We start from the raw sequence: 26508 nt of genomic DNA, 5'->3' as shown, positions 1-26508 counted from the left end.
CCTATACAAGGTGGTACAACATTTATTGTTAGGGCAGCACACGACACATTGATTATTTGAATGTCACATGAATACGTGCTAAAAAAGCCATGCTGTATTAGTTTTCCAGTGCCCAATGTAACATGACAAGACGAGACAAATTTGCATCGTATTTATTGAGATTACACAGGATGAACGATAGATTTATATGTTTCAATTTTAGATGAGTTAAGGCATAGGTCTACAATTATTTAGTTTTAAACAACACTATTCTCAAATGCCACTTGGGAGTATCAGAAAGCTGCCTCTACTCTTAACAGGACAATCCAAATGATTATGTTGTATTTATAGGCTCAAAAAAGTAACCATAATAATGAATGAAATACTCAGAGGCTCAAAGGTCTTAAAAAATGCTGCTACCACATTTATATATAACATCTCCTAAATACTGAATTGTGTGTTCCCACATTTGCAATTCAACACCGTAAGAATACAACTGTAAAACGAAAGTAACAAAAAGGAAATTGTACAAATTAAGCAATGTGCTGACTACTGAGTTCACATATTCTACAGGCTGAAATGATCAGTGTCTTTGATCCGAATACATGACAGAATATATCACCAGTACCATCATTAACAGAGTCCCAAACAGACGTGGAAGTATGAGTCACCTACTCTGTTATTCAACCATATAACGAAGGCACTATTCACTAAAACAATATCTGCATCATCAAATACAATATAGGAACTTTATAAAATGGAAAAGGTACTTGTTAACAATTTTGTTTAGATACTTAGTGAAATCATCACAGTTTGGAAACGGTAGTCATTTTGCAGAACAAAGGAAAAATCAAACTGTACATGAATCAGGTGATCTTTTTCAGGTTTGAATGTCTAATTACAGACAAGAAATTCAGATTAGATACTTCTAATAATAGCCACAGAGACATGTTTAATAACATGGTAACAGTGAAAATATAGCAAAGAGATTGCCATACTCCTCAACAACAGAAATAAGAGGGGTTACTTTCCATCAGAACACATAAAAGACTAGCTTCACGTTTATATTTAAAAAATATTGCAAAGGCATAACTAAGATAACTCCATGTGGATCATTAGCAAAAAAAAAAAAAAACAGAATATCTAAGCTCACAGATTCTGAAAGGTTGGTAAAGATTATTTATCCAATGAAGGTACACTGCATCAATGTCTTTCTGTGAGACAAAACACAAAGTGAACCAGGCAAAATAAAAAAGGTGACTGTATGACATTCAAGAAGTTCAGATTTATGTGGCTACAAACCTTTGAATCGAGGAGACAGCAGCAAAAAGCTAATTGTGAACTATTTACAGGAAATCAACTGTAAAGGTGAGCGCCTCAAACTGGCTTGATGAATCTCAAGCAACAACGTCTGAAAAAGTGTCAACACCTCATCTGAGGCAAAGGAAGATACAACAGTTCACCTCAGCAGACGGAAAAGAGGAGTAACAAAATGAATTAAAGCTCAGACCCTGTATGTCTATGATCTGTTGATTGAGGTAATCCAAAATGGTTCAGTAAACCTGGCAGAAGTTCTGGGTCTCTATTAAGGCGAATCTTTACAGTGTATGGCTTTGTGTTATGTGTTTGCTAAGTGTACATGTGTACATTATCATGAGGAAAGTGACTGTTGTTAGTACTAGCAGGTGTTAACGAGGACAACAGTTTAACATCGCTCTCTACTTAGGTGATTCACTCTGATATAAATGAAAAAGAAAAGCCACACCACTGTCCTAAAGCTCGGGCACTTGAGTGATGAACAGGCACTGCACATCACACTGAGAAAACATGCAATACTACAATACACCTCAAAATAACGTCAGTTACTCAAGCAGTGATTCGGATATCACTAACATTGTATCATACTGTAAAATTTACAACCACATTCAGTGAATATCCTGTGAACCTGCAGTCTAACAGTGGTTCAAGCTAAGGTTTCCATCTATTTCTCTGTGGGGTTAAAGATAAGTCCTGCCATCGTGTAAGAAAGGCTACTCTACGAAAAACTAAAGAGAAAATTTCCACACCGTACTTTTTTAACATCTGCTTTGCAAACTGGGCTGTTAGCACTACCAACTAATGAAGAAGAAAAAGCTGGCAGGCTGTGCCCTGTCCCCAAAGTGAATAATAAATTCATTAACACCTGAAGGGGAAACACACCATGCCTGACGAAGAGCGGCGTGCTCACATCATCACTTTGAAGGTGTTTATGAATTTATACAATTTGGGAAAAGAGTAGGCTACAATACATAGTCTCAGTTTCTACTAACTGATCATTTTGGATTCTATCAAGCACCTGGTTAAGAAGACTGAGGTGTGTTTGTTTCTCTGCTATAAATTATGATTTACTCTGGCACATTCAAAGAAGGCCAACTCTGACTAATTATCTGGACAATTGGTAGGACTGCAAGCTGAAATCTAGCATTTAGCCCCGGGCAAACTGTGTGAAAAGGGGCTGTGTCTATTTCAACAAGAACTAAAGGCACCTCTTAAAAATATAAAAACCTGTTGATTGGTGTCAAGTGTATCTGGTTGAAGGCAGTTGATATAAAGAGTGCATAATACAGAAGCATGATGGGTTAGAGAGTAGAAACTGTTTCCATGCTTGAGGCAGATGCAGAACAGGGGGCTCCAGAGTGACGAGCCTCTGGCCCACCGCATCATATGGCCGTTTGGCACTGCGGACTGCTCATCTTCTGAAGCAAAGGAATCTGTGGGAGCAAACCAGAAGAGAGTGGGTTAACTGCTTTTAATGGGACAACAGAGTCATGGAAATTCAGCTTCAGCTGTGCACTAAGAAATGACAGCTACCTGCCTTTTCTGTCACATATTTTCCAACATTTTCCACACTTTAGTTTTCAGCATTCTCCCATTAGTTCATATGGTAATCCACGACTGAACACTGGACATATTTTTACACATTTGTTGAGTTTGTCAGCAAGATATTTCAAAAAGTGAACGACTGATGACCCTTGACCCTAAGTTGATTCGATTTTGGTGTTGAACCCATTTCTGTGATTTCTGCCATCAGATGATTTTAGCTGTATCGTTTATGCTGTGTTCAAGGGCTGGAGTCAAAGTCTGACATCTGGGACTTCCAAATCAGCAGCTAAAAAGCTTTGCATTCACATACTGTTTTGTGGGGAAAATCAAACTGGAAAAAAAGGGAAGACACACACACACACACACACACACAAATCATAAACCACTGCGATTGCTGCTGTGTTGCGAGTATTGTTGAAAGTCCCTTCTAGTTATTATTTGTAGCAATGTTTTACTTCCGCTGAGTCTAAAACTTTCTATCAATCATACTTAAGTGGATGAAATAAAACAATTTTTTTCACAAAGTAATTTTCCAACTTGAACTTGGACTTACTTAAGATGAGATTTTGGAAAAAGGGTAAAATAATGTCAGGTGTTAGCTGCCAAGAAGCTAAATGAATGCTGGGACTGGCAACATTGGTGTCTGTCACCATGAGGAAAGATGAATAGGTTGTTGCAGACAAGTTCCTTGATGTTAGTGGCTGGTCTGTGTGCCACATAGTGGTATGGGGTTACACTAATCTAGGAGGTTTAAAAACATGATGTCAGATGGCATCCTAAACACTGTTAGCTGATCTTTCTAACTGCCTAACAGTGCACACTTGATCCTGATGCACAAGAATAAAAATGACCAAAAAATATGGATTCACAAGTGAGGTCACAACATATAGATTAACTACAGCGGAGCACCGTGCCACTCTCACCTTGGTGAGATCCACCCCAGTGAGGGCCTGTACAGACACGGGGAGCTCAGCTAATAGGCGGTTCACTTCTCCGGTCACACGGCTGTTCTCTCCACTCAGGATGATGATCTCATTGGTCTTGCCCAGGGGAGCAGCCACCTTGCCGGCAATCTGTTAACAGACAGTGAGCATTTGGTTTGAATTTGAGTGAGAAGACATACAGTCAGTGGATGGCATGATCTTACACTGACGTAACACATTCCATTGTTACACTACTCTGACTTTTTGGTATTTTGATTCATTGGCCACCTTCTCCAATATCTGACAGCAGGACTGGCACCAAAATCTTCTCTGTCTCAGTTAGATAACTCTGTCCGGTGTTCATGCTCATGCTGCAGTATACAGAACATTAATCACAGGAGACTGGCACTATCCCAACAGAGAGAAAATGAGAACTTCCACCAGCTACAAGGCTGAATGTTTGGTTAATTTTAATGACACATGCCTTAAAAAAAAAAAAAAAAAGCATTATTTGTGACTACATACAGCGGCAGAAGATCTCTCTTCCTGAAATACTTTGAGTGTCACAGGCTTTGATTACACTTGGTTATTCTATCTTGATGAGTTAGCCTTCTTGCTAACCAACTACAAATATAATGCAGGTAAAGCTAACCTGGACAGAAATATTTCCTGCACATTTTCTGATTCCACATTTTGTTTCTGTGTTCAATGTTAGTCTTTGTTATGGTTGACACTTCCACAAAGTTAACAGAGAGAACATCAGGCCATGGTCTGATCCAAAATCTGTCTTTGTTTCTGCATAGCTTTAGAGTTGAGACTTTTTTGACTAACTGGTTTTGTTGTTCCAACAAATGCAACAGAACAGCTGGCGCATTTGTCTAAATGATGAACATGTAGGGACATCGACATCGACAGTTTGATGGGAGATTTGTAAGGCGCATTCAAGCGGTGATTAAAATACATAAAATGTATTAAGTTAAAAAACTGTCTGCATGGAGTGCTAGGCAGGTATAAAAAGGTATCCCTATGGTTCTCTTCAGTTTGGGGATCCTGCTAGTTTACAAATGTCGAGAAAGTCTATGGCACTCAAGAGGGAAATTAATTTAGTGTAACCTGAATGACCAAGGCATGTGTCTATTCTGAAATGTTATTATTCATTCGCTAGACAATACAGGTCAGCACTGAGCCAGGAAATACACATTACCTTTAACTTACGTATTCTAAATATCCACAGAGAGATTTTGGTACCAATCCTCTATGTCAAACACTTTGGCCAGCTACAAAACTCCCAAGTCACTGTAGGCCTTTCGTGCAGCAGTGCATCACAAACCTTCGGCAGAGCCTCGAGGACCAAGGCCGTCTTGGCAGCGTCCCCGTACTGCTGGTAGGCCTCAGCTTTCAGCCTCATCTTCTCGGCCTCGGCCTTGCCCACTGCCTCAATGGAACCGGCCTCCGCCTCACCAATACAGCGGATCTTCTCAGCTTCTGCCTGTGCTGTCAATACCTTCTTGATCCTAGTGGAGGGTTAGAGAACCATTAAAAGATTGAGTTTGATTCAGTTTTTACCTCTTACAAATAACAGGTTGCACTTGAGTTTGACCATTTTTTAAATTACATCTTTACATACAGTACATTAAATGTTTTCAGCCCTGCAGACTGTAAAGATCTAGACAAACAAAAGAGCAAGAATGAATGGGAGCGGCCACGTATTTGTAAGAACTTTGATAATACAGATGATAATGTAGCCAAGTTGGTTAAGTGCAGTGGTCCAACTGATTAGGTTCATTTGTCTTCTATTGCGATATAAGTGTTTTCTTCTATTCAGACAAAATCAAGAGAATGAGCTGTTCATACCAGCTTGACAGTTTTGACTGTGTCTCCAGTCTTCCTACGAAGCGTCATCCGACGTATTGCTGACGTGTCATTTACCAGCTGATCGGCCCGACAGACCTGTCAGAGTCTGTCGGGCCGGCCTCGTCCCCCTGATCTCTATAGCCTATAGAGGCTATAGAGATCAGGAAGCAGGCGGGCGGCACCATCAACTGGGACGAGGGGGCATACACCCTCTTGCACACCTGGGATTCCGTGCTCCAAAGACCACCTAGGGAGAGGGGGGTGTTGCCGGCCCGCCAGACTCTGACAGGTCTGTCGGGCCGATCAGCTGATAAATGACACGTCAGCAATACGTCGGATGACCCTTCTGAGGAAGACTGGAGACACAGTCGAAACTGTCAAGCAGGTATGAACAGCTCATTCTCTTGATTTTGTCTGAATAGAAGAAAACACTTATATAAGTGCAGTGGTGTCCTAAAACAAGGATATTCGATATTTAATTAAATTAGCAGTCATCATGTATGGTATTGCACTACAAAAATGTGCATTAAGTCATCTAAGTCATTTCATCTACTATAAGATCTTAAAACCTTGTTTCCTTCAAACAAATGACAAGAATCTGCCAATGGGATGAGATAATTTCACTTTGTTTTCAATGCAGTTTCAATTGCTTTGGGAATTCTGTAGAGACAAGTGGCAATAACTTGGGGTGGATTGCTCCAACAGCATCAAGATCTCACTTGATTCATAAAAAATCTTGAAGTTCATTTGCATTGGAAATAAGTAATATGTCACGCCACTGGCATTTTTTTTTTTTTTTTTTTTTTGCAAGTTTTGAGTCAGACTCGGTGACTTGTTAAGACAGATTTTTGCAGTCTGCTTTGACAGAAGGTAAGCAATCTCTGTAGGATCCACTCACTTCTGTCCCTCTGCCAGCTGCTGCATCTTGTATGCCTCAGCCTCAGCAGGCCTCTTGACAGTGGCTATGAGCTCTTTGTCAGTTCGGTCAATCTCCTTCTCCTCAATGGTGATCTGCTTCTTCCTCTGCACCACCTCAATCTCGATCTCCTCTAGACGGATCTTCTGCTGCTCCTTGGCTGCCTGCAGCTCGTATGCCAGCTGAGCTTCTGCTTTCTGGAGCACAATGGAAAAAGCACTGGTTCTTTAGTAAAATATGCTTTGATTACATGTTTCATCGCTGATGTTGTGTTGAATCTAAAAAAAGTTGAGCTGATACCTTTGTGTTTACTTCCTGGTTGAAAGCAGCTTTCTGCATCTCCAGCTCTCGTTTAGAGTCAGCCATCTTTGTGTCGGCTTGGAACTTGACATCCATCATCTCCTTCTTACACTCTGCTTCCTAAAAAAGCAATGAGCAGAGGACGGTGAGGAAGAGTTCAATAGTTTGCTCCTTCTGAAACGATTAAGCAGTGTTGGCTTTCCATGTGCCCTTGTTCACAATGACGATTCCCTCTTGGTGGTCCTCTTACCCTGATCCCTGCATCTCTCTCTGCCTCTGCCACTCCGATGTCTGCATCCCTCTGCACTGCAGCTGTCTGCGTTTTCCCCAGTGAGCTCAGGTACTCCACTTTATCATACACATCCTATCAGAACAGGAAAGACATGCAAAAAATGATACACAGACAATGAAACCGCATTTTCAAGAGGCTGATGTGCCATTGAAGTTAACTAAGTGTTCTCATGTCTCTCACCTTGATAGTGAAGCTGAGGATCTCGATGCCCATGCGGCCAACATCAGGTGCTGCCACCTCCCGCACCAGGCTGGCAAACTTATCTCTGTCCTGGTAGATCTGCTCCACGGTAAGCGTACCTGAAATAAAGAACAGTGTCTTCAGCATTCGGCTGTATTTCTAAGGTCACTGTCCTTAATTTAAAATACACATTCACTCAAAATGCGTCTTGGTGATATTAGACTGTCAAAATATGCAGAAAAAGCAAAGTCATAAAAACAAATAATCTGTGATGAATTCCTGTAAATACATGTTGGCTGTTTTGCTACTCAGGTGTTTGCTGATTTAGACTGAACAGAGGCTGAAGAACAAAAAAGCACCAACTACAGACACTCAAAATTTGTTGTTCTTCTGGATCAGCCTGACTTGTAGCAAGCTGATCCAGGAAGTACAACAAAATTTTGCTGTGCACAACTGTGAATACATTTGTGCTGTAGGTGTGTCTGTCACACCCTGCTTTTGGTATGCATGTTGTTCCTTAGCTGTTCTTGTAAAGCCTTAAAATTATACATAGTAAACAACAACAGACCTTAACCAGCACCAGCTGGTTAGGGTCAACAACACCTACTTTCCCCTGGTCACAAGTAGCTATGGTGCTTCACAACGATGTGTCAGCTCCCCACTGCTATTCACCCTTTACACCAAAAATCACATTACTCTGACCACTTCCTCTGTGTGCTCTCCTCCATCACAGATTCAAAGAAATTATTATTGTGACCAGGGTTTTCCCTGCCTTATAATTTCTTAGGCGCACCGCCTAGACGTTTTCACCGACCGCCTAGATCAAATGATCAAGGAAAGGGGGAAAAACGCACATCGACATATTCAATCAGCGGCTCCTTTGGGAATCTGTTGTTGATGCTAACTTGGATTGTCCGGAGGGAGTTAGGCGGGTACTGGGCCATACGTCATGAAATACTGTCAACGGAATTAACCAATCACTGCAGCGAATAGTTTCTGCGTGAACGCTGAGAGGATGGCTTTCAGCCGCAACACATCCCTTTTAGGCTAGGCGGTGGAGGAGTGTATGAATCGCTTAGCGCGAAAAACACAAGCACTCGCAAATACCAGTGATACAATGGCAACACAGTGACTTTCCAAACTACCCCCAAGTGACTTAATAACCTAACGTTAGTCAGAAACTTATTCATGTAACGTTTGTTGTGTTTGTTTTTGTGCCGATATGCCGTGCGCTGGCCGCCCATCTCTCCCTCGTTCCACTTGCTGATACAATGACAACTTAGCGACTTTCAAAACTCCCCCAAGTGACTAAATCCCCTAACTTTAATCAGAGACGTATTTGTGTAATTATTGTGTTAGTTTTTATGCTGCTATGCCGTGCGCGGGCAGCCTTCCCATCTCTCCTTTGTACCACTTGCTGTTGGCTTCGCTTTTCACACACAAGCACCCAGCCCCCCCGCGGAGTTGACAGAAGTTGTGATTTTGATTTGATAATCATTTATTGTCCAGCCTTTTTGTATTAATTTCTGTACTTTATTTTATTTCCTGGTACTGTTTGTGTTTGTACCTATTTTGTCAGTATCTTAGATCTTTCCATTTATGTTTGTGTGTGGAGACATTTGAGAAAATAATTGAAAATAATTAAATTATAAAATGTTAATCTAATGCCCAAATAAATCGGTTAATCAATATCTCTGTTTCCCAGTAACTGCCTTTTATCAATGTGCAGTTTGTTAAACACTTCACAGCTTCTTGATTTGTCTCGTGCAGGGGTCCGGAACCCCCCTCCGCATAAGACCTAAAATTGGCTAGGGAAAACCCTGATTGCGACTCTCTCTTTCCACCTCCTTACCATAAAAATAATCATCAAAAATGCTTGAAAAAACAAAGGGTTTTGTGGTGATCCTGAAGCATCAGGAGACTCCTCACCAAGGATGGAGCGAAGGTGACCCTCGAGGGTCTGCAGAATGACACTCTTGATCTCCATGACAGACTTCCCCAGGAACTGTTCACAGGCATAACCCAGCAGCTCATCATCTGTCATCACCTTCACCTGGAGCCAACGTAGACACAGGGTGTGAGCTGAGCACACATCCACAGGCACAGAACAACACAAGCACAAATACAGGGACACAAGGGTGTGAACACAAGGCACATACTAACTTTGGTGGTATCACCCAACAATTACATTTTAAATTCTGATAATGAAACACAAACATTTTTATGCCATCTTAAAAAGCCATATTACCCCATCATTGATTTATGAAGAACAGCTGTAATTGCAGTACAGAGCAATTATTTATTTTAAAAGACATGTATTAAACATCAGAAAAATCTTAAATATGCTGTTGGAATGCATCGGTGCAATGTATGTCTCGAGATGAGAACTCTTTACAAGACAGGTTTTAATGCATAAATGAGTAGTAAAATCATACTGGTATATTGCCATTATATGCTGTACATGTATGATGAAATAAACATGGATTTTTTTCTCTGGTGCCATTGTATCATTTCCAACTACTGATTTGGCAAAAAAAAAAAAAAAAGAAAGAAAGAAAGAAAGAAAGAAAGAAAGAATATCACTACCATGCACTGTGCTGGGCTGTTTTAACACTCATTTAAGACAGGCAAGAGGACTAAAACATGATTTATGGCAATAGCCTGCAGGAGCTGTTGCTGTACAGGGAGAATTACATAAATCCACAACTGGGAGCTAACCATTAAATCTTAGTCTTGTACACAGTCACCTTGCCTGGGTAAAGCCGCGTTAGAAAAAAAAATACTGGCCATTACTGACAGGAAGTGCCTTCTGGATGATGCAAATGCCAAACCCTCTACATTTATTCTTAATGTATGAAAAGACAACAAAGACAAATAAAACACATATAACTAGAAATCCAATTCTAGAACTTGCTGATATTCAAATGCAAGTATTTTTCCTTCTCCTGCTGAGATTCTTCCAGGCATATCTGAGGAGTCAAACTGGCAGTTTTCCAGCTGTAAGCTCACTTCTATAATAATTAAACTGCAGCTGTTCCAAATTAGAGTAGATGACAAAAACTGGAGGACAAAAATTTAAAGTGGATTCATGGTACTGCAGTGTCAGACATAATTTAGAAATCTATGTTCCTCTTAGACAAAAAAAAGGATATTTCAAACATAAAAAAGTTAAGTAACACACACACAGTGCATAAAATGAAGAGAAAAATAAATAAACACCAGTAGTCATCATGGATATTGTGTAAAAAAAAAAAAAAAAAACCAAACAAACAAAAACAAAACAAAACAAAACAAAAAAAAAAAACAATGGCAATGACCTGGTTCACAACGTAAATGCACTGAGGAAGTCATTGTACAGTTACAAAATCAAAAACATTGTGGAGAAAGAAAGGCTCTGAGTCATGTACTCCACGGAAGCTGAAAAGAAAGAGACAGTGAGCTGGGTCCTTAGGCGAAAGGTCTGGACATGGCTTCTTTAGAGACATGCACTCATACCGGGAATGATAGCAGCATAATATCGGGAAGATGGCAGTAGATCCAAGGTACCGATGACTAAAAAACAGAAAAAGGCTGCAAGCCACACACAACCATACAACAGGATGCCTCACACAGGCAGCAGGGGGAGCCGTGCCATGGCCGAGCCTGGAATGAAGACTTGCGTGCAATGGTAATCCTTCGCCTATAACCTACATCTCCCCACCCACCCTCTATCCCACCACCCTTCCTCCCTCACCCCTGAAACCAACAGCCCCTACATGCTACAGAGCTGCTTATAGAAAGACAAACACAAGCACAGGAAATGTGACAGAAAAAAATGGTTTTCTAACTTTCTGAACCATTTCCTTGACTCGTACTTTTCCTTCAAGGACATGATGTTTTTGAATGGTAATGGATTTATCAAACCTATTAATCATCATGTGCCTTTACTGTCAACTAACCAGTTGGCTGTCAGGTGACAAACACACTCATTCAGCTGACAGCCATGTGGCCAAATGTAAGAGAGTGTTGTTAATATCTGATTGGCACTGTGAAAAAAAAAATCTAGTCTTGTCTTCGTCTCACTGAATTCAAAAGGCGGTGCCCTGCGAGTTAAAACTATGTGTCTTTGTAATTTAAAAGGACACCCAGCTCCTGTTGCCATGGGACCTTCCACAATGCCTCTGGCTTTGGTTAGACCAATCAGGTAGTGACATAATGAGTCTGTGGGAAATAAACTGTGAGAGAGGTGGAGCGGGGGTTGTTAAGCTCCACACAGTGGGCTCATTGTCAGCATGCATGTTGGACAACACAGAAGAGGAGGAACACAGGCATGGCCATGAAACCTCAAAAATGGGAACTGATAATATACTATCTTGCTTCAGCTGACAAAAAAATGTTCTGGGAAAGACAAAGCAAAATAATAGCATAATAGATTGAGATAGACAGAATAATAGCAGGATGCCACATGGAAAACTGAATGCTGAAAATGCTAGTGTATAGTGTTACAAAGACAGGGGGGCAAAGTTCTCATTTAAGTGAAAATCCACCACAAAATCCACTTGTTATTACCATCTTGGTAATGGCCACAGAAAAAAGATATAAATAAAAGAAGCACTAGACTGTTAAACCACTTGGAGACCAAGCGAATGGCAGGGAGCAGATTCACTGGTACTTGATGGTATGACCTGACAGATACTGTATATCAGAACAGCAATTTTTGCTGATAATAGTGTGATACAGGGAGGTCAGATCACCTACAGCTGGTGAGGGTTAATGCTGTAGTCAGGCAGGCCTTGTCAATTCGTAAAGCTGGAAAAATGTCACATGACCTACTTGTATTTACCAGATGTTTGCACCCGTGTCAAGGAGCTTGAAAAATGATATCGTCCATTGAAAGGTGTACACTATGAATGCCAGGAGTAAATTATTTAGATCACTGTTGCTTGCCTGCAGGTGGGACTGGTCACCGGTGCAATGATTTACATGTATTATCAAAACTGAAAAGGGCCAGTTATAGGCAAGTTATATAGACATTATTTACCACTGATCTGGTACATTTCATGTTGTCCACATGTGATGCGTCACAACTTGTAAACTCAGGTATCATGGAACTTGCCTAGGTTAATCACTAGGATTTCTGACTTTGTCGGCCATTAGAATGCAAACTTCTGGTGGTGAAAGTGGAAATTTCCAACTTCACAAGTTTACAAGGTCCACCTAGCACACTATTAATGTCTTGCTCGAAGATACTCCAGCATGGAGGATGTTTGCTGACACAGGGGATTGTTCCCAGTCTGCCATCTCACTACTTAACCACTCATGGTCAATTGTACATGGCCACTACCTTACATTTTCTTTACGGAAACGAAACCATTTTACATGTGACACTATATTGCAATCGAAGACCTTAAATGGCTCATACCAGTGGTCTGTATTTCTAGCCCCAGGAACCAGAGCGCTGCTGGTTTTCATTTTACCCATCAAATCAGGGAATGATTTACACCTGTGATGCCAGATGAACGCAATTAATTACAATTAACCACATGGCAGGACAGAAAACCTGCAGTGCCGTGGGTCCTGAGGATTTTGTATACCACTGGCTTATATGTGTAGTTGCAATGACTTCCATCAGCCAGCAATCATTTTGAAAGGTGCCCAAATGGACTGGAGCAAGATTCAGCTGTCACAGGAACGGCAAATGCATGTTGTGTTTTAGGGTGGATTTTCCCTTTAACAGCCAATGTTCATCACAATTAACTGGCACTTGACAGGATAAAGCAACAAACACAGATTTTGGGGAAAAAAAATAGAGAAATAAAACATGGAGACGCACATCAGGCTTTATTCCTTTGTTGCCCCTCCACACTGAAGCAGAAAGAAGTCTGACTGGACCTTCTCTGCTGTGATATGAGGGTGAATTATTCTGATTCAGCAGATGTACGTGTACACACCTGCCTCAGTCTAAAATGGCTATATATCCCAACTTGAGCTTTCTGCATGATATACCTCCTTTGGTATTAGAGGGTGAGGCCATGCACAAACCACCAAATTATTTTTAAAATAGCACATATCTTCACCAAAACAAGTTCACCCCAATTCCTACATTGCCTGTAAAATAAGGCTGTGGAGAATAATCAATCCTCATATGTGTTTGGGGCACCATGATCCCATGGGGTTATGGAGGAGGGTAGAGGCGGGAGGAGGAGGAGGAGGAGGGGAGGTTTGTGGAGTCTGAACTGGCCTTGAGTTGAGAGAGGCATTCCCAGAAAAGTGTGGTGAGTTACCTGAGCCACCCCAGTGACAGTAATAGCTACACCCTCCGCTGTCTCTACATCATCACATTTGGGCTGCAGGGTCATAATCTCAAGGGTTATCCTGTGAAGAATGTGGAAAAATATAAAATAAAAATTGGCATGTTCGGAGGGAAAGCGAATGAGGAGAGGGGCTAGAACACAAGAAAAAACAAACAAAAAAAGGTACAAAATGGAAACAACATTCACCCAAGGACTCCAGTTCACTGGCAACAGAGCAGAATGAGATGCTTTACAGAGTGTGTTGTCAAGTGTTTGTATGAGCTTCTAGGCAACTTAATAATTTGAAATACAGCTTTACTGAAGTAATTCAATTTGTATTTTGCATTACTTTCAACAAATTTGACATTCAGCCCTTTCTGTAGCATTCATTTGGCGACCCCGTTGCCAAAGGTAAAAGGAGTGACTCAGAGGTTAGCTGTGTGATGAAGCCCAAGTTAAAGACAGCTGACTCTCTCCCTTCCACTGCAGAGAGAGAAAACGGACATGAAAAGGGGGGAAAAAAGCAGAGACAGACAATGTTAGCTTGTTAGTTAAACCATTTTGCTGTGTCGTCCTTTGGTCTTGAGCACCACTGTCTGGTTTTCCTTTTCTTTCTTTTTTTTTTTCTTTTTGTCTTTTTTTGTCTTTTACAGTGCATTACCTGAGCCACCCCTGTCACATCCAAGGGAACACCCTCCGAAGTTTCGATATTCTCACAGCGACAGAGGATGGTCATAACCTCCAGAGACATTCTACGCAGGCAGGCGGGAGTAGCAGAGGCAAAACAGTGAGTTGGACAACAGCTGTTAGGAATGTCAGTAACCAAGGTCAAGAGGAGGAGGGGAGAGGGAGGGGTAAGAGATACAGAGCGACCTCTGGTTTTACTGGTTTCAGCTGTACCCATCATCAGTGTGCTGCTGGTAAAACAAAACTACTGTCTTGATCACAACTGCAAACACAGCCACTGTTGTCTCTGTTAATGATCAAACAAACTGTGACAAAGAGCAAAAGCCACAGGTGAAGGGTCAGTCAGCCCTCACAGCATTTTTGGCCCAATCTAAGGTTATGTCTATCACAATGTAAGACTACATCTGCATGGAGGGCCCTGCCGAATTTCAAATATTAACACGAAAAGGGACAAAATCAATTCAAATTCAAACCTGAACATCAAGTCAAGTCATAATAATAATCTGGATACAGATTAAGTTTGTCCAAAACCCATCCATCTCTCTCCTTGACAGAAATCCGGTTGTGCTTTTTGTGCCACCCCGTGCAGCTCACAAAAACACGCTTCAAACACAGATTTGAAACCTGTCTAAACAACCAGCAAATGATAAGCCAACAGTGTCTAAAAAGTATAGAAACACAGCACAAACAGCAGGGCAACAGCTACTGTATTTCGATAATTCTGTCTAGACACTTGAAGATGGCCATGTCAAATGCAAAATGCCCCTCAAAAATTTAATAAACTGCCAAACATGAGTAAGCTCTACTTAGCAACTAGACTTGATTATGATTTATTTTGCAAATTGCAGTTTCATTTATAGGTATAAGTTATTTTTACCTTAGTATAGTTCCTGAACTGTAACTCATGGACTTTTATTTGTAGGTTACTCTGCTCAAATAATTTTAATTAAAATTAATTAAAACAACAACAAACAAACAAAAAACTCAAAACCCGATTATGCTAATGTTTTAATGATCATCGTCGACATGCAGAATTTCCTGCTTTAAAAATCAATAATAATGCATATAACCTAAATCCACAAAAAATAAAAATGGAAAAAATGGAATTCAGGAAAAAATACAGTAAATTTCACTGGGCCCTAAAAATAGCCATTTGAAATCAGTGGTTGCCTTGTTTCACTGCATGATATTGCTTTTCAAAGCTGAGAAGCAGCTAGAGCAGTTCTGGTAATAAATACCAGCTTGTCTTCACTGAAATCGCAGGCAGGCTTGGAGTCAGAGTCACAGGCGGCTGAGTGCAACATCACTCAGAGCTCCGCCCCTCCCTCCTCTCCCAGAAGGATCAGATCAATGAGTCAGGGTTGGACATTAACATGATTACTGCATCACAAGCGGGAAGCTACAGCTCGGCCCCTTCAGACTGTCCTGCCTGCCCTGCTTTATTACGCTCTCCAGATACTGGCTGATGCACACGGGGCTTTTAGCTGAAGTGATCACTGCCCTGGAGAGGAGCGAGGGCCTTTCTCCTATCCTCATCATCATCCAAGAGGCCTTTAGAAATGTGGAACATGTGCACATGACCAGAATCCAAAATAAAAAGAGAGCTGGATTCCTGTTAAAGCTCATCTCTTGACTTGAGCCTTGCTGTTGAAGTCTAAAATTAAACTCCCGAGTAAAAAAAAAAAAAAAGGACCCACACTTCACAGGAATTGGGCAACAAGAGAGAAAGAGAGACACATGAGGGCTGAGACAGGGTGACACCAGACAAGGCAAAGCAGGATAGCAAAGAAGAAACAAACAGACAAAAGGCAGGCATACACACGCAAAAAAACACATCAGTAATAATAGTGTGGTTTAGAAATAAGGAAAATTGTCACAGGTTCCTAACTGAAAATTATCCTAAGATTATGTTAGCATTTTTAATAGCAGACTTTGTCATTTTTAAATGCTTTTCAAAAGCAGCAGACAGGGCTTTTAGGTGAAAACTGACTTTAAGATTTAACTCACAGGATTTCCTGTGATTTTGGGCAGTTATGGCTCTATTTGTGAACATTTAGCCAAAATGTCAAAGTCAATTTCATTAAGAGACAAAATCCTGGAGCTGCTTCAGTGACGGTAAATGAGAGTAAATGGAGACTTTGAATCCAGTTCTACAACCCTGTGTGATTTTACAGGGGACATATAGGACATGTGGGCACATTTTAAAGTCTGTATAGCAGTGAACATTAGAATGGGTTGAAGGTCAGGCAGTGCCAGTCACTACAAAGTTAGTCTTCCATTCAGTGTCAGTGATTTAACGCCAGGTTTTTTCTCTTGATTAAATCAGACTTGACAAATGGTTTCTGTATGTGAATTATGCTTTAGTGTCACTGTTAGTGTCAATAGCCACCAGCAGTAGAGCTCAATAAACTCTGAGGTTAACAATTTTTTTTTTTTTTTACATCTCATCTGTTTATCTTTCCAGTGTTGTCCGGGAAGGCGGCTCTTTAGAGCTGTGCTCGACAGCTGAGAGTGGTGAACCGCTATGTTTACACATTTGGTAAACATTAGCCTTTAGTGTTGATATGTTACAATGTTTGCCTGAATTTCATGTAACTATAAATAAGAGGTTTGGTATTCACTGAATGATACATTTCCTACACAGAAATGTAGGAAAGAGAAAAGCATCATTGGTATTATCCTGATGAAAATTCCTTACCCTGGGTAAGTCCAGTTTTTGGAAAAACATAGTTAAGACATTTCAATGCTACTACAATTAACTTTTTTTCTTATTTCATCTAATTTATTGCATTCTTTTTCCATTCTATTAAAGTGTCTTCTAAAGCTTGTTTTTTGTGTCTTTTTAAATCTCATGTAAAGCACTTTGAAATGCCTTGTGTTTTGAAAGGTGTGATACAAATAGACTTGTCCTGACTGACAGAGAACATAAAACCTAGTTAAAATCAAAATTATTAAATAAAATTAAAGCTTTCTCTGATGCAGCCTAGGAGCTGAGGCTGGCAAGTCTTACCTCTGGATGTCGGAGATGAGCCACCAGGCCCAGGACCAGCCTCCCACCACATACGTCTTTTCATCCGAGCCACAGCAGCCGCCTGAGCAACAACAGAGACAAGACAGACACCACAATCAATCATTTAAGGTCACAACACCACAAAAAACTCCAATAAATCACTCTATCTGCAGACTTTACATGGAGCCAAATATCACATTAATAATTGAAAGGAATTAATTCCAAGTGATAAAATATCCTGTGTGTAGCCACTGTCATACATTTGTTTTTAAACTCACATAAGCCCCTCTATCTGTGTATGATGTAAGGTAAAAAATTTGTGGGGCTGTTGAGAAAAATCAAGCAATTTGTGAAGCTTATGATCAGGTGATGTTGATAAAGTTGTAAAAAAAAAAAATACACTCATTGATGCATCTTCCAACCACAGCCCCCACAATGAATGTTTTTTCCTGAGTCTCAAACACTGCAGAAATAGCCATTTGGAAGCAAAAACCCGAACTGTATGAATGTGCAGCTTAAGAGATTTGGTAAAAAGTTCATGAAAATGTTGGTATTGTGACAAATAAATGCATATCTGATGCAATGGTCATTATATTTTAGCTTTTAATCTTAATAAGTGTTATTCAGAGAGAGCTGTCCTGTTATTTTGGCACCTTAGTGGATGTTAGCCTGGCAACAACAAAACTACATCAACATATTACAGCCATTCAGACGATTACTGGGAGTTCAGTTATCAAATACAAAATCTTACAAAAATGAAAATCAACCTATTGTTGGTCTAAGTAAAATACCATTACACTCATGAAGTATAATGACCATTTGGTGCAAATAAACAAAAATTTGTGATGAGTCTCACATACGTTCTAATCCACTGGGTTGTGGTGGCCAAGCCATTCATCTTATCATTAAATGGCAAATGACACAGAAGTTAATTTCGACACCCACCATCTTAGATTGTTCTGAAATCATTTCTATATCCAGAAATGATGAGACATCTGCAAGAGTATTTTGCAGAAACAAAATTTGACTTCACTGATTTATTGAACCCAAACTGAATCATTTAATATGGTAGTATTCATACAATTCTAATACAGATTCTATAAATGTAGAGCCCAACATCCCATTTGTGCCAAATTCCTTGCTAATAATAATGAGGACATGACAAATCCACTTAAAAAGGTAAAATTCCTGTCACAAGTCCTTCAAACCCTGGTCGGTTCTACTCCAATCCCTGTTTGACAAGTAGTGTGAAGTTGGGTCATAGAGTAATATTTCTTTATAAGATGTAGGCCTAATGCGTTTACGGTGAATATGGTGATGGTTATTTTCCCTTGCCCAAATTAATGAGTCACCACAGCTGTTAATCTTTAATTCCATATATAGTAAAGTGTCTCGCCCTTTTTCATCTTAGTCTTTGTATTTCATAAAAATACAACCCAGTAAAAGAAAAGAGTGTAAGTCAGTGGACCTGGAGAAGGCAAAACACAAAACCCCCCACATAAAAGCATGGGCTACCCTTTCAAAATACCAAGCAAGCCAACTGATGGTGTTGACTCTCACACTCACAACCCAAAACTGAACTGAGCAGCAACTGCTCCTTATATAACCTCCCAGCCCTGCTGATTAATCAAAGACCGTCAGCTGGGAGTGGACATCACAGGTGCACCCACTTTCTCCTAACGAGCAGGGTGATTCTTGTGGGGGAAAACAAAACTCTAGTACTTAACCAAACAATTCATAACAATGTGTGTGTGTATATATATATATATATATATATGTTCTGTCCTGTTCTCTGGCAGTAGTGCAGCAGTTTTATCTGGAGTCTGAGGTGTGACATTCCCAGCTGTTCCCCTTTAGCTGACAGAGCAAGGGGTTTACTATCTTTACTGACGAATAACAACCTAATATCCTCATATAAGGCATGACATCTTGAACTATATTTTTCTAAGGAGACATTACAATCAAGAAATTATTTTTAAAAATGAATCAGCTTTTCCCTAAGCTTTTTTTTACTGCTCTCTGATCAAGCTGTATGAGATGGCGGCCAAAACATGATCAAGCTTAGGGATGGGAACCAATAACCAGTTCCAGTTGAGAACTGGTTCCAAACTGTCTGATCCACTGGGATCATATGCCTCTGAGTAGGGCTGTGTGCTATAATGATATATATTGAATGATGGTAGAAAAACATCTATCGTTACATATTTTGCTCTGTCATTTATTTTTCTGTCTGAAATCAACCAGACCAGACAACTGGCAGCAATCAAACAGCACAAATCACAGAGGTAGCACAAAGGAGTCTAGTGGACCTAAGCGGTCTTGCATTGCCCCACATGCAGTTACAGTTTTGGAGAGGAGCGGGAAGCCCCAGCAGTGGCAGGAAGCCACAGCGGCAGCAGGAGGCCACACCTGCTGCATAGGTATGGCAGCATTTTGACAGAAAATTAAATAGTCTAGGTAGCTGACTAATCAGTCCATATGGTGCATTCATGGCACTAGTGCTGCTTGGGAAAACACTGCTTGGGATGCTGATTGCCAATAGACTACTTCCATCATTACACTTCTATTCTACAGAGTACTATTTTAGTTTGTTTACTGTTCAATTGAATTTTTTTTCGCCCAAGTCCGAGAGAAAACCTGTAAATATACTGTGACTGGATAAATGCTCTCCAGCTTACAGTTCAACTACTTCCTATTGGGGAACACAACTGTATAGTGCTGGGCGGTATACCGGTTCATACTGGTGTTATTTTTTTTTTATGATATGAATTTTTCAGATACCCCAATACCGGTGTGTGTGTATGTGTGTAGCGCACATAATGTTTGGAACAGCACGCGGGACGTAGCGCCGCGGGACATCGTTGGAGGGGAACTGTTTTTGCAGTTGCACTCACTAAGCAGTGGGGACTCAGAAAATGAAGCTGAAGAACTTTTACCAAAAAGAGGAGCTGTGTCGGCTGTTTGGAAGTTCTTCGGCTTCAAAAAATCCGTCTGGCAAAAGCAAAAAAACTTCCAGGCTACAGCAGCGCACTGACATAGATTGTGTAACAAAGCGAAGAGTTACCACTCTGCTCTATTTTCACTGGCTAACAGCAGCACACTGGCTTAGCTTGTCTATTCAGAGAAGAGGTATCACTTCGGATTATTTTTCAATCTGCGTTATCACATGCATACTACTGCTCATTCATTGGTAGCTGAATTGTTAGGTCTGTTTGATAAGTAATTTACATTTTTAAAATAATAATAATATTTTAACATATTGTTAAATCAGTCAAATCAGTCTGCATATTAATGTAAGTGGCCTTAAATTTGCATAATTAAAAGGTTCTGTAGTTTGACTACAACTGTCATGCATTCTGATTCCTTCACTTCATTAGAATCATGAGTGCCACCTCTTTGCATCATTTTGTGTTGCCATGTAAACCTGTATTAATACTAGGGTGGACAACTTGGACATTAATGTCCAGTTGTCTGGACATTAATGTCCAGTATTCATTTCTCATGACAGTAAAATAGGTCATTCTAAGTCAATTTACTGCAGTAATTCTTCTCTAAATCATTAGAAAATGTGGTTAACACCCAGTTGTGCATGAAAAAAGAAAATACCGTGATATACCGTGAAACCGATATAATTTTGAAAAATACCGTGATATACATTTTTGGTCATACCACCTAGCACTAACTGTATATATAATGGTTAATTACAAACTTAAACTGTGTGTACATCACAGTTTGGGCAAAGACCTTTTTATGTGAGGCAGTTACCCAATGTACTGCCACTCTGTACTGGGCTGGGTGACATATCAACATGATACTGATATCATCGTATGTGACTACATATCATCTCAGATTTTGGACATTGTGACATCGTGATAAGGCACGAATGCTGTATTTCCTTAGTTTTAAAGGCTGCATTACAGCAATTTCATTTACTCATGAGACTGTTGCAGCTGTTCTGTTATTTACCTACCTGCTTGGTCATCATAACCACTTTACTAATAATTGTTTATTGAAAATCTCTTGTGTGTAAATACTTTGTGAAAGCACCTGTAGTCATCCTGACAATACTGTCACAATAAGGTATGTGGTTAACGATATCATGATATTTCATTTTGCCCTGGCAAAATTATTAATTGTGTAAGGTCACCTTGTCAAATCTCAAATGCAAAAAAAAGGAATCAGTTTTTGCATATGGAAATAAGGCCACGCTGACACAGGATCGGGCACTGCAGCATAGGGATGGGCGATATGTTATCGTTTGCGATATATCGTCAAAAAAATTCCCCACGGTAAGAATATGTCATCTCGCGATAATAACGATAAACTCCTGTTGATGACGTAATTACGTGCGCAACGCACTCGCCGCTGGCAGCCGGCAGCTCACACGTGTAGCACAATAACAAGCATGGCGGAAGGCGGGGCTGATAGCAAAGAGCTCGTTGCTAAACGAGGCTCCAGCTCGATTATCTGGAACTGGTTTGGCTACAGTAAGTCTGACGTGGAGCAAACATCTGTCATATGCAAAGTTTGCAAAAAAGCGGTGATTACAAAGGATGGTAACACCACCAATTTGTTCCACCACCTCAAACACAAGCACAAACCGGAGTATGACGAAAGCCAGAAGATGCGCAAGGAGGCAGCAGCAGCGTCGACTACAGCCAAAGTCTCTGGTACTTTTGAGAAGACTCCTACTCAGACGAAAATTGCCGACGCTTTTGCTCATTCTATTCCGTATGACCGGCAAAGCAAACGATGGAAAGAATTAACGGAGGCAGTGGCATTTTGCCTGGCGAAAGATGCGTTGCCACTCCAAACTGTCGAGAAGGAGGGATTCAAGCGAATGATCCATAAAATGGACACTAGATACAACATGCCATACTTAATTTATCAGGTTGTATTTGCACTCCTTTGTGATTTTATAAGCTAAGAAAACCTGAAGGACAAGGTTACTTTTGCTGTTTGCACTATTTTGTCACTGTCTGTGCCATTAGAGTGTGAATAAATGATGAATCTGTTGTCACATTTCAAACTTGTTTGATTGCAGTCACTACAGTTTTGCAATACAGGTGTACTACTTAAACTTAATTGGTATAGTTTAGTAGCATATTTGACTACAGTAAGTATTATTTTTGAGCAGTATTTGTGGAGTTCTCAAGACTGAATGCGGTGATAGATTTGTAGTAAAAAAGATGGAGTTGAATTGTTTTATATTTTTTATTGTCACTTTTATCGTTATCGCAATAAATGCCAGAAATTATCGTGATAAAATTTTTAGTCCATATCGCCCCTCACTACTGCAGCACCACATGCTTGTTTTTAATGGAGGTGTGTGTCACTACACAGCCTGTTTGTCCACTGTCTACCTGCTCAGTCTGTTCAGTGGCTATGTGATGGGACAATGAAGCGTGATGCTGGACTATGTTGCAGCAAAAGTTGATTATGGTTCAACTTTTTTGCTGGATGCCGCTGAGTTTTGTTGCAGAACATCTTGCCGCACACACTGCCACAGCCAAAACACTCTACACTCTAAACCCAATAAAATGAAGGAGATTCCTTGTGTTTTTGTCTGATCCTGTCTCAATCCTAATCCTGTCTGAATGAGGCCTAACAGTGGGTTATGATGTTTAGCATTTTTTCCAATTATAGATGGAATGCACTTTCTTCACTGAGCATATCTCATGTCAAACATTAGCGTTACTATAAGTAGACTGTGAAAACCATGTGCACAAAAAATAGAAATGCCAACAGTACCAGGCAATAAAAACTACTACTACTATATAACTCTCAACTGTTGCCCATGTCACAGGGGACATTACATTGCTATATTTCCTGTCCAATACATCCCTGCAATATCTGACAAAACTATCTTTCAGTTTCCTTATACTGTCTACAGCATACTCTGAGAACGTAAACTGACTTAGGCCTGCTTCTATACTAGAGGGGAAAAAAACAACCTTTATAACCTGACACCTTTTTTCCCGCTCTACCTTGAACAATAATTCATTTTTGCAGCACTACCTATCACTTAGTGGGGTGCATCTTTACTGTTAAAAATGAATATGACTTGTGCTAAACACCACTGCCAAGTAGAGCATGCGGTGACAGTCTACTGACCTACAGTGGTAGCTGGAGCAGCCAGCCTTTTTAGCCATGGTCCCTATACTCTACTCCAGCATAACTCAGATTCCTGACTCAAGTTACCACGGAAGGGGGAGGGATGGTAATGAATGACAGTTTACTCAAGCTGTAACAATCCTGACACCAACTTTCTTCTCCTGACACTCAAGTACACAAAAGGCCCTGATATTTCATGTTCTAAGATAAAATAAGATATACTTTATTGTCCTGCAGGGAATTTTGTCTTGGGCTCCAAGCCACTGCCTGACACAACACACTTGCCAGCAACATCTCAATGCACATGCACACATAGTACTTTAATCATACATACATACACTCGTGCATGAAGGTGCTTAAATTCACACGTTGAGTAGTAATAAAAGGTAATAAAAAATTGTTTCAAATAATAAAAACAGATATTGTCGAACCAGATAATAGATAATCAAGTCACAATATCGCAGTCCCCAATTAAAACCATATTACAGTGCTACTTGTTGCTATTTAATATCTTGGTAGAGGAGCCGTCAGCCTGTAGGCAGCACCACGAATTCTCACGGTCATTTGGATAAGTCATGTGAGCTTAGACTTTCAGTGTGCTGACAACCGACCTTATCAAATTTGTATGCTATATTTCGCAAGAGTGAGTGAAGCTGTAAAATTCTGTTTCAGCAGCAAACCAAACCACCAGACGTTACGGAAAGCCACTACTTTCCCCATTTTGGAATTGCACATGAAATCAAAACTTCACAGTTCACAGCCCTAAAGTAAGGCTGCAGTAAAAAAAAAAAAAAAAAAAAAAAGTCATGAGATATCTACTTTCCTCTATCTGGTGACACTCTTAAAAGTTTCCTCACAATGGAAAATCCCAAAGCTGTTTCTCTGTTGTGTTAATTGAATGTGAGCCAAACAGGAATGCGGCCAAACAGATACAGTTACAGAAGCATGCCTAAGTCTTTGCTGCTGTTGCAATGCCAACCACATATTTAAACTGAGGTATGATATTCACACAGGGGGCAGAGGTGTGTTTCCTCTCCGCTGTGCCAAAGTGCAGTATACAGGTCTACTTCCTAAGCCAGTAGTTCCCAAAGTGTGGTCTGGGGCCCACCAGTGGGTCCTTGAGGCGACCCCAGAGGGGAGAGGCAAAATGAGACATAGCCTTATTTTCTCTGTCGAAATGAACACAATGGGAGGATGTATTCCAAGATCTGATTTTCCCGGCGACAGTATAAAAACAATGTGGTGTGCAAAAAAAAAAAAAAAAAAAAAAAAAAGGAAAAAACCCTCCCATAAAAAAAAAAACCCAAAAAAAAAACCAAAAAAAAAAAAAACCTTGAGATTCCCTGACTGACTGGGTTTCCAGCTTGGGAGTCATATTGTGGAAATAAATAAGATCTGTCAAGGCATTTGCATACAAACACTAGCAGATGATGACACATTGCTTATTACAGTGAGAGTGCATGACAAACCACATTGAAACCAGAGGAGACATAATGTTCAGTGGCCTGCCAGGGCTTTTGACTGCTCACTTATCACACAGCCTAACCCTAGAAAACACTCACGACAGTGATCCAAAAATAATTCTAAAGGTGGCAGTAACGTTAAACAAAAGTGATGACTCAAACTACAGGTATAGAGTTGTATGGAGAAACCAAACAAGTTACGATAACGTAATTAAAAACTCCGAGTCACACGGACTCTGGCTAACACTGTGATTTATTTACTTTATAGGTGAAAAGTGAAAATTCTTCCCGGGATTAAACAAAACAAAACAAAACAAAAAACCTCTTCCCAAGATTTAAAAAATAACGGCTGCACCTGATAACTTGGTAGCGGTATTGGTCAAGGCGCAGTGGTGCGTAGCAGGGTAATACTACACCTAACCTAATAAACTGAGATGCTCATAAACGATAGCTAGCGCATAATGTATATTTTTGACCTCGAATGAAAGTTAGATGGGTGTTTTGAATTAATTTAGCCAGTTTTCCTAAGCATTTACTACATGTACGTTGATAAGCCAGGCGTGAGATACAACAGCGTCCAAAAAGAGACGTTACCTGAGACGACCAGGGCCTCGTTTGGTCCAACGGTGTGACAGTTTCCCATCTTATCTGTAGAAAAAACACGTATCCAAACCACTTGCGCGAAGCGTGAGAGTTAAAATAAGTTATAAAACACCTTTTTGACCAGCTTCTTCAACGAATTTCCTCACAACAATTGCGCATCCTGTACTCCACCCCTTTTGATACGCTCCCCCGCCTCAAAATGGAGACTTCAGTGGGGAAAGCCGCTCGTTAGTCATAATAAGCAACGCAAGTTCCGGTTTTCGTTTCAAAATAAAAGAACAATCATTAGCTTGTATTGCTAAATTGCGCTATGTAATAGACACGCGTTTACGTTGAAGGTTGGCTCGCCTTACGTTTTAGCTTATTTTAGGTGATCTTAACTCATCTGATCACAATCTCGTCGCTTCCCACTGATCCTCCTTCGCAGCAGAGGATAGGCGTGGCAGTTCTTTATTATGCAAGTAAGCAGGGTCCCCTAGCGAAAAAACCTCTGTCTTGAGGTAGGCCCAGTTCATCCATGAGTTCAACGGGGGCGCAGAGGCATGCATTGCACCCTCAGTTTAATATTTTAACCCCTTTCAGTTTAAATTTTAATAATGATATGTCATCGTTTAATAATAATAATAAGACATGTCAGCTAAACTTTAATTTCCTGGTTACAAAATGTGGGACCAGTTCCAGAAAAAAATGACTTGGGGGTGTATCTGAAAGTAGTGGGAGTGCACATGTAGTTAGTAGTGGGAAATAATCAGAAATAGTGTAGATGTTAGGGGTCCGAAGTATGCATGGTGCAGATTATAATGGAAAGGAGCTGGAAAAGGTTATAGACAGTAGTATGTGAATACATACTGTGTGTCATTCCTTTTCAGCAAGTTTGTTTTGATGGTCGGGGTGTGTGTTGTTAGTTAGTAACCTGGCCTCTCCATGCGGACACTCACATACAGGCTTGCTGACAAATGGATCTGGATTTCTTTTATTTATTTAATTTAACTACACATATTCTACTAATGTAACCAATACCCATCTCATGTCACATCAGCAGTCATTGCACTT

The 26508-nt window shown here is 40.3% G+C and overlaps 1 protein-coding gene across 2 annotated transcripts; it reads right to left on the bottom strand.

The window, feature by feature from the left end:
• Nucleotides 1-6: 6 nt before the first annotated feature.
• On the bottom strand, nucleotides 7-25649 carry LOC115370985 (flotillin-2a). Of its 2 annotated transcripts, none has more exons than XM_030068087.1 (11): nucleotides 25447-25649; nucleotides 17276-17357; nucleotides 14240-14330; nucleotides 9236-9359; nucleotides 7307-7425; nucleotides 7085-7198; nucleotides 6835-6954; nucleotides 6517-6731; nucleotides 5095-5278; nucleotides 3765-3914; nucleotides 7-2729 (listed from the first exon to the last, which is right to left on the bottom strand). In XM_030068087.1, the coding sequence occupies exons 1-11, from the start codon at nucleotides 25493-25495 to the stop codon at nucleotides 2679-2681; spliced, it is 1299 nt and encodes a 432-aa protein (XP_029923947.1). In that variant the 5' UTR covers nucleotides 25496-25649; the 3' UTR covers nucleotides 7-2678. The 2 variants fall into 2 exon arrangements, with proteins under 2 accessions (XP_029923947.1, XP_029923946.1); XM_030068086.1 differs by lacking the exon at nucleotides 14240-14330 and adding an exon at nucleotides 13570-13660.
• Nucleotides 25650-26508: the final 859 nt, after the last annotated feature.

This window comes from Myripristis murdjan, chromosome 14, assembly GCF_902150065.1.
Source record: "Myripristis murdjan chromosome 14, fMyrMur1.1, whole genome shotgun sequence".
NCBI classification, from domain to species: Eukaryota; Metazoa; Chordata; class Actinopteri; order Holocentriformes; family Holocentridae; genus Myripristis; species Myripristis murdjan.
This window is presented reverse-complemented; position numbering and strand designations above follow the sequence as displayed.